The sequence below is a fragment of the Zeus faber genome, assembly GCF_960531495.2.
Source record: "Zeus faber genome assembly, chromosome: 1".
Lineage (NCBI taxonomy): Eukaryota > Metazoa > Chordata > Actinopteri > Zeiformes > Zeidae > Zeus > Zeus faber.
In genome coordinates this window covers 828,969-838,268 of record NC_137193.1, presented here as the reverse complement: position 1 = coordinate 838,268, position 9,300 = coordinate 828,969, and the positions used below count along the sequence as shown (strand labels likewise).

At 45.1% G+C, this 9,300-nt stretch overlaps 1 protein-coding gene across 2 annotated transcripts; it reads right to left on the bottom strand.

Annotated features, from left to right (window-relative positions):
• Positions 1 to 872: 872 nt before the first annotated feature.
• Positions 873 to 6,484, bottom strand: LOC307235190 (uncharacterized protein). 2 transcript variants are annotated; one of them, XM_080007210.1, is made up of 3 exons: positions 6,175 to 6,484; positions 5,732 to 6,045; positions 873 to 3,249 (listed from the first exon to the last, which is right to left on the bottom strand). In XM_080007210.1, the coding sequence occupies exons 1-3, from the start codon at positions 6,291 to 6,293 to the stop codon at positions 2,135 to 2,137; spliced, it is 1,548 nt and encodes a 515-aa protein (XP_079863336.1). In that variant the 5' UTR covers positions 6,294 to 6,484; the 3' UTR covers positions 873 to 2,134. The 2 variants fall into 2 exon arrangements, with proteins under 2 accessions (XP_079863336.1, XP_079863337.1); XM_080007211.1 differs by lacking the exon at positions 6,175 to 6,484 and having other exon boundaries at positions 4,854 to 5,848.
• Between the last annotated feature and the right edge of the window lie 2,816 nt (positions 6,485 to 9,300).

Sequence of the window (9,300 nt, the reverse complement as noted above, 5' to 3'; positions counted from 1 at the left end):
ATGTTTTATGAAAGTGAAGTTATTTAGGAGTTTAAAAGTGTGGACAACAAAACAAAATATTGAGTTGATCAATAATATGAGTCTCTGTGTCTCATTATGTAGGCTAACCCCAACCCTACCCCAGCTACGCCCTGAGAGCCTGTTTGAGGCGTCTTTTCATTTTCTTTTCACCTCAGGCAGAATTAACAGGCAAACTGGAGAATGTTGTGCATTGCTACTTGGTCATAATCTGCATCACAAACCTCAGCGGACTTCATCATATCATCAACTTCTTCCGTTGTAACAATGGCCGTATCGTCGGTCTCCTCCAGTGGTTCTTCAAAATATTCTTTCATCGTCACATTCAGGTTAAAATCCGCTGTTTGAAATGTTCCCCAAGTCCGGGAGAACGCCGTTATCAGATTCAGCATCGTCGTTCTCATCGTCGTTCTCGGCATCACTGTTGGAGAACTGACTATCTTCGCGGAAAATTAAGTCCACTGCTTAAACTGACTGGGATCTATCGCACTGGTCAGGTTAAGGTCCGAGATATGATTCAGAGCTTCCGCCACATATTCTGCCGAATATGGATAGATGATGTTCACCTGGATGCTCGCTTTAAAGGAAACCATCGATCTGCGTTGTTCAGCGTCTCGGTAAGTGAACTGAGTTTCCCCATGTCATCTAACGGGACTATTCAACTCCACAGTTTAACATTTTCAACCATATATTAATCAACCTCAGCTTTGAAAATACGTTGAGCGATAAAAATCACATGGTAATGCGAATCTGGAAAAATCAAATTTTCCTTCTAGAAAGGTTTTTTCCAAATTATTTGGCTGCTCCTGGCCATTTAAGATGTGCGCGACAATGCAGGTTTCGTTGTGGTGAGTCAATTTATTTTCACTTTACAGATATTTTAACACTTAATGTTAAGTCATGCAAAAAATAAAAAATAAAACACGAAGGTAATTCGATGGATGCAATTCAATTTACCTGGAGTTGTAGACATCATAGTTAGCAGCATATTAGGAAACATACATACGGTACATAATGCATTACATCAGAATACAAAAAAAAAAAAAGCACAAATTACATTTGCATTACAATTACAATTACAAAAAGCCTTTAAAATGCATTAGTGTTTCCATTTTGCATCTCAGACTGTTGTAACAACTGCAAGCCCTCCACCTCTGAAAATGAGTGTAGGAAGCTTCTCACCTAACTTGGGCCCTACTCTGATGTAGTATTGTTATTCCTAGTTAATCTTACAATGTGATTCCTAGGAGACATGGAATATGGAGTAATGATCTTCACCTGGACAGTCGCTTTAAAGGAAACGATCAATCGGCTTTGCTCAGCGCTATTCAGCGTCTTGGTAAGTGAACTGTGTTTCCCTATGTAATCTAACAGGAATATTTAACTCCACGGTTTAACATTTTCTACTTTTTAGTTATCAAACTTGGTTTTGAAAATATGTATCTGGAAAAATGTCATATTTCTTCTAGAAGGGTTTTTTCAACTTATTTGGTGGCTCCTGGCCATTTTAGAAATGCGCGACAATGCCGGTTTCGCTGTGGTGGGTCACAATTTAGTTTCACTTTACAGATATTTTAACTCTAAATGTTAAGTAATGCGCAAAAAAAAAAAAATACACATTAAGGCAATTGAATGCACTAAATTCAATTTCCCTGGAGTTGAAGAAGTCATAGTTGGCATCAGGATACATACATATATTACGAACTAACTACTCCCCGGGCGCCTCTATATATATCCTCTATAAGCCCACTGCTCCTAGATATGTTGGCTACTAGGATGGGTTAATGCAGAGACATTTCAAATGTCCCCGTTGTGGGACTGATAAGGGTAGATAAAATAAAATAAAAAATAATTAAAATAATGCATTACATCAGAATACATAAAAGATTACAAAAAGCCTTTAAAATGCATTAGTGTTTCCATTTTGCATCTCAGACTGTTTAAACAACTGCAAGTCCTCCACCTCTGAAAATGAGAGTAGGAAGCTTCTCAACTAACTTGGGCCCTACTCTGAAGTAGTACTGTTACTTCTAGTTAATCTAACAATGTGATTCCTAGGAGAGGTTGTGGAGGCCCAAGCACTTGAGAGTGGACAGTTTGGATACAACAACGTCCTTCATGTAAGATGAGGAAGCGATTTATCACCTGTGTGAGTACGTTGATGTATTTTGAGATAACTACTTGAACTAAACATCTTCCCACACTGTTCACAGTGGTACGGTTTATCACCTGTGTGAATACGTTGATGTTTTTTGAGATAACCACTTGAGCTAAACACCTTCCCACACTGGTCACAGTGGTACGGTTTATCACCTGTGTGAATACGTTGATGTATTTTGAGATCACTACTTGTACGAAACATCTTCCCACACAGTTCACAGTGGTATGGTCTGTCTCCAGTATGAATCCGCTGATGTCTTTTGAGATAATCACGTGTACTAAACATCTTCCCACATTGTTCACAGTGGTACGGTCTCTCTCCAGTATGCATCCGCTGATGTGTTGTGAGATAATCACTTGTATTAAAGATCTTCCCACACTGGTCACAGCGGTACGGTTTGTCACCTGTGTGAATACGTTGATGTCTTTTGAGACTACAACTTGAATTAAACATCTTCCCACACTGGTCACAACAGTACGGTTTCTCTCCGGTATGGATACGCTGATGTATTTTGAGCTCACTACTTGTATTAAATCTCTTCCCACATTGGTTGCAGCAGTACGGTTTCTCTCCGGTATGAATACGCTGATGTATTTTGAACGCACTTCTTGAATTAAACATCTTCCCACACTGGTCACAGTGGTGTGGTTTCTCTCTGGAATGAATCCTCCGGTGTATTTTGAGATTACTATTTCTATTAAATCTCTTCCCACACTGGTCACAATGGTACCGTTTCTCTCCTGTATGAATACTTTGATGTATTTTAAGATCACTACTTGTATTAAACCTCTTTGCACACTGGTCACAGCGATACGGTTTCTCTCCAGTATGAATACGCTGATGTCTTTTAAGGTCGCCAGACTTAAGAAAACTCTTGTCACACTGGTTACAACAATGTCTTTGTGTGTTCTTCTGTTCCCTGGTGGTTCCAGAGGTTCCTATTGGCTGAGAGGCTGCAGAGGGGAGGAGACTCTCTGCTCTGATCTCTCCACTCCTCAGCTGTTTGACGTGAAGCTCGCTGTGACTCCTCTTAATGTGCTTAGGACTGGAAAATCCACGAGTCTTCACCGCTGGAAGAACAGAGGCAGAGAAAGAAAAGAGCTGATGACAAAGAAGGTAGGTCATGGCAGAAAGATGGCCGACTGTTGTTGTCGTTCCGTACCACCGTGCTGTGCTGGGACCCGTGAACCCGCTTTGTTTTGCCAACTGAGCCGAGCAAAAGTAGGGCCTGACGGGAGGACCTGGTACTCAGAGTGGAGGACATGTGGAGGGTCTCCAATTATTTTCTGTGCCTGTCTGATACAAAGAGCCTGATGGGTGGGATGTTGCCCCACTCCCAGAATCTTCATGGCTCTGTGTGAGGAGTGTAACCTGAGTGTGGAAGTATTGTCACCACACGCCGCCAAGTGGCATTTTCAGGGACCTCCAGCCCAGAGACGGGGGTTGTTAACACCAGTTTATTGTAGAGATGAGGCTCAGTGGAATTAGCCAGGAGCAGATGGAACATGTCATAGGGCTCCCATCCTGACCGGTTGTGTGGATGGGATTTTTAAACCTGATGCTCGTTAGCCGTCAGGTGTGGCTGCTCAAGCCATCACATCCACCACACTGGGTTTTTAGCTGGACAGACTCTTTGGGGCTAAGTCTTACTCAAAAACGCTACAGCATGCTAGCAGGAAGAGGCAGCGATTGAACCAGCAACCTTCTAATAACTAGACGATCCACTCTTCAACATGTAACTGGCTTCACTTTGCATCATTCAGCAAAGTCCTGTTGTAGCGGTCGCTGGTGGTTACGCTGGGGTGCCAGTCCAAGTCTTGGTCTGACAATTTATAATTGATAAATGCCGCCAGCAGAACCCTACAAAGACCTGATATTGCAACCAGCCACTTAACTAGTGGTGCCACACAACTTAACAAACACAAACAAGCAAATTAGGAAACACACAACACAGCCACATTCAATAAACTCCCAGTGTGTTGTGAATTTTAAATATACACACAGTGCAATAGAACAACACAATATATTGTCCCGTGAAAGCCTCTCCAGGAGTCACTGCCTCGGTACAAACAGTTCCTGCCCCAGGCCGACGTCCCGTGGGAACGAGTCTTTCTAAAGTACATCACTCCATGGTGACGGAGGGATGACGGACTATTACAGCAAACTGAAACGCGCTGCCAGGGATTGGAGGACGATCGGCAGAGTCTCCAGACGGATCCTCTTACAGGTGTGTCTTTGCCGATGGAGCTTACGCCATACGACCTTTCGAACACCCCTACTTCCGCATTGGGCCGTTCCATGTGACATAGAGGACTGAGGCCTTAAAGTCGCAGAGTCCCACACTCTGTCCATGAAATTTTTATATTTGTTTGTTTTTTTAATGGTACATCAGCAAAGTGAAGAACTGAATCATCTGTATGAAGCCAGATACCTTGAGAACTTTGTACCAGTAGAAAGCAGAGGTAAACCTCTTTCTACACCACAAGGTTTTAAGAGACACTCAATGATTTGAACAAACTATAAATGTCAATAACATTGATTTAGTGTTGTGGATATCTGTAGTGCTCCAATACTTTTGCTTATTTTATTGAATGGGGAATCAACAATTAATGAAGTTACTACTTGTTGACATTCATCGAGTCAACAGCTTGGTAGGATAAAAAGTAAAACTTACCTGACGGAGGTTCTGTGGTCTCCTCCTGACCTCCGTCACTGTCCTCAGTGTCAGTTTGAGAGGCGTGTGAAGAGAAGAGCTGCTCAGCACCAGCTGGTTGTAAAGCAGCAGCTGGATCTGAGCTACTGCACTCATCATCATGTTCAGTCTTCACGGGGAACTCCTCCTCTTCCTCTTTAATGTGCGGGGGCTCCTCCTGGCCCAGACCGGGGCCCTGCTCCTGCTGCTCAGGGGGAAGCTCCTCTTTACAGACAGAGAGCTGCTGGAGCTCTGGAGGCAACGCTGACAAACAAACACAGAAAGATGACTGAACCAGACCTGCCATCATTGGGGCAATACTTGGAGTACCAACGGCATGAAAGAAAACCATGTGTAACGGGGAAGCGTTCTCTGCGATTCTCTCCCCGATCACCCCCTCTCCGTGCGTAACGCGCAGAAAACAATATTAAAGGTGTCCACGAGTCGTGCCCGGTTCTCCGTGCCTTCACCAGATGGTTTTAGTTGTTTTATCTAGAGGAACGGGGCACGGCGATCGGGACACACGGATAACCCCGCTCACATTTGTGTCCGGACAATTCACACATATAAAAATACATTTATCATTCCTCTTATTATATAGTGTTCAACTGCTGTGAGAACAGTCTGCAACCTGCTCTGTTTCATACCAGATCATATATAGTAATTATTTCACATAACTGTACATGAATAACATGTCATACATAAACCTTTAATTTCCTTCATGCTTTTAGACCACGTACATAGCACCAAGATGGCGGCCGTTGAGGAAAGACTTTGTTTCCGTGGCTGATAATTCATTTGTAATTGCCATGTGGTAGATGTGACATCAGCTTTTGAAAATGTATACGAAGGGTCCAGACCTGCTCTGCTCAGCTGGACTCCAGGCCTCAGGATGGAAGCCAGCACTCTGTACAGCCTCCGCATCTCCTGCTCCGAGCGCCTCCGTCCGCTCTCCCAGTGCAGCACAGAGCCTTCAAACTCTCTGAAAACGTCTCCTCCTGCCGCTATCACCTTGTCGCTCAGCGCGTCTCTCACTTCTTCTCTCACCTTCACCTTGTCGCACAGGAACAGAAGCTCTCCCACCGCCGCAGAGATTCGCTCTCGTACCGAGAAGGTGACGAGTTGGAGCCGCTCCGCCATTGTTGTTGTCGTCGTGGAGCTTCTGGTCACGTGTCTGTGTCGGAGGCGGCGGGAGAGTGAGCGCTGTGATCTACTTCCGGGTCAAAGAGCCTCCACCCAAGAAAAGGTGTAGAAGCCGAGTTGGAGCAACAAGAAGGAAATAAAAGCAGTGATCAACACTGACCTCAGCTGAGCTGGGCTCAAAGCGCCGCTGTCTGGCTGCGGGACTCCCCGCTCTCCGGTGCCCCCTGCTCGGGCTCCCTCTGCAGGACGGGTCGGGGCTCCGCGGCGGCCTGCTAGCATGCAGCTAATGCTAAGGGAAGCGATATAGCGCTGCTCGTTGCGTGGGAAATGAAATGAAGAAGCCAAAGGATCCACAAGTGAATGGAGCTTTTGTAAAGGTGTGTAAGCGTTTGAAAGCTGGAAGAGATAAAAACAAATAAGTAGGGATGGGAAGCTTGGTTGACTCTGCTGCTGCTGCTGCTGCTGCTTCTTTACTCTTTATTGTGGGTTGGCAAAGCAGCTTGGAGGCGCATTACCGCCACCAGCTGGACTGGAGCGGCAAATACTGCACCGTACTGCACTGTACTACACTGTACTGCACTGTACTGCACTGTACTACACTGTACTGTACTGTACTACACTACACTGTACTGTACTGTACTGTACTACACTACACTGCACTGTACTGTACTGCACTGTACTGCACTGTACTGTACTGTACTGTACTGTACTACACTACACTGTACTGCACTGTACTGTACTGCACTGTACTGTACTACACTGTACTGCACTGTACTGTACTGTACTGTACTGTACTGTACTACACTGTACTGCACTGTACTGTACTGTACTACACTACACTGTACTGCACTGTACTACACTACACTGTACTGTACTGCACTGTACTGCACTGTACTACACTGTACTGCACTGTACTGTACTACACTACACTGTACTGCACTGTACTACACTGTACTGCACTGTACTGCACTGTACTGTACTACACTGTACTGCACTGTACTGTACTGCACTGTACTGTACTGTACTACACTGTACTGCACTGTACTGTACTGCACTGTACTGTACTGCACTGTACTGCACTACACTAAACTGTACTACACTGTGCTGTAATACACTGTACTGTACTACACTGTACTGTACTACACTGTACTGCACTGTACTACACTGTACTGCACTGTACTGCACTACACTAAACTGTACTACACTGTGCTGTAATACACTGTACTGTACTACACTATACTGTACTACACTGTACAGTAATGCACTGTACTACACTACACTGTACTGCATTACACTGTACTGCACTGTACTACACTGTACTACACTACACGGTACTGTACTGCACTGTAATACACTACTGCACTGTACTGCACTGTACTGTACTGTACTGTACTACACTGTACTGCACTGTACTGCACTGTAATACACTGTACTGTACTACACTGTACTGTGCTGTACTACACTATACTGTACTACGCTGTACTGTACTATACTGTAATGTACCCCGTGCTTACATCGAGATTCAAGATTCAAGATTCAAGAGGTTTATTCATCACATACATATACATACTTTCATACATACATGCAGTGAAATGTAATGCAACGCACCCGGTGATAACACACAATACGTCCTAGACAGAACACAGAAGCTACCTAAGAAAATTTCTTTCTACTAGACCAACTAACTGATTCATAAAACGTAATACAGTAAGTCGAATACTTATAGAATAAAAATAAAAATATATAGAATAAAATAAAGTACAATAAAAATAAAAATAAATAAAATGGAATAGATAAAGGGAATATGCTTATGTTTATGGAATAGGCAATTATGTACATACAGATATGTGCATTGAAGTGGCATGTGAATTAAAGTGGCATGTGAATGTGAATAAAGTGAGGTGGGGTTTGGGATAATACAGCACAGTATACAACAGTACGGCGCAGCAATACGGCATCACGAACAACCCTGAACAGTGATACAGTATGCGGTACAGTATGCTACATACAGGACAGTAGGTAGTGGAGCCTAGTGCATGGCTCAGTTAGGACCCCTGGTGAGGTCAGCATTGACAGTTCTAATGGCTTGAGGGAAGAAACTCCGTCTCAGTCTCTCTGTTCTCGCTGTGTGACTGTGGAGGCGCTTGCCTGACCGCAGCAGCTGAAACAGTCCGTTGTTGGGGTGATGAGGATCCTTCATGATGCTGCAGCTCTGCTACTACACCTCCTGGTTTATAGCTCCTGCAAGGGGGGGAGGGTAGTTCCAGTGGTACGTTCAGCTGAACGCACCACCCTCTGCAGGGCCCGCCTGTCCTGAGCAGTACAGTTCCCAAACCAGGCAGTGATGTTGCCTGTCAGGATGCTCTCCACTGCTCCAGAGTAGAAGGACTTGAGGATCCTCACCGAGACCCTGAATTTCCTCAGCTGCCTGAGGTGGTAAAGACGCTGCCTCGCCTTTCTCACCAGAGTGTCTGTGTGAACAGTCCATGTTAAGTCCTCTGTGATGTGGACTCCCAGATATCTGAAGCTGCTCACCCTATCGACAGAAGTCCCATTAATCACCAAGGGCACGTGCGTCCTCGATTGTGATCCACGCCTAAAGTCCACAATCAGCTCCTTAGTTTTGCTGACGTTCAGGTGGAGGCTGTTGTCCTGGCACCAGAGTGACAGGTCAGCCACCTCCTCGCGGTAGGCCTTCTCGTCGCAGTCGGTGATCAGGCCCACGACCACGGTGTCGTCAGCAAACTTGATGATGGTGTTGGAGCTGGACCTGGCCACACAGTCATGTGTGTACAGAGTGTACAGTAGGGGGCTGAGGACGCAGCCCAGGGGGGGATCCTGTATTCAGGGTGAGGAAGCTTGACATGTGCTTCCTCACCTTGACCACCTGGGGGCGGGCTGTGAGGAAGTCCAGGATCCAGGCAACATGGGGTTTCCTCCACCTAACGTCAGTAAGGACCCCCCCAAAAACATGCACACATCATGGTGTGACCAGCGATGGACGCGCGTCAACGAATGCCGCCCACTGATCCTGGCTGTGCCCCCAGAGGAAGGACAAGCCATCCAAAGCATGTGCATGTGTTGTAGTGTGGTGTGACGATTAAAGATTGTTGTTGTTCTTCTTCCATACTAATACAAATCTATATACACTGGGGCAAAAAAGTATTTAGTCAGCCACCAATTGTGCAAGTTCTCCCACTTAAAAAGATGAGAGAGGCCTGTTATTTTCATCATAGGTTCACCTCGACTATGAGAGACAGAATGTGGGGAAAGAATCCAGGAAATC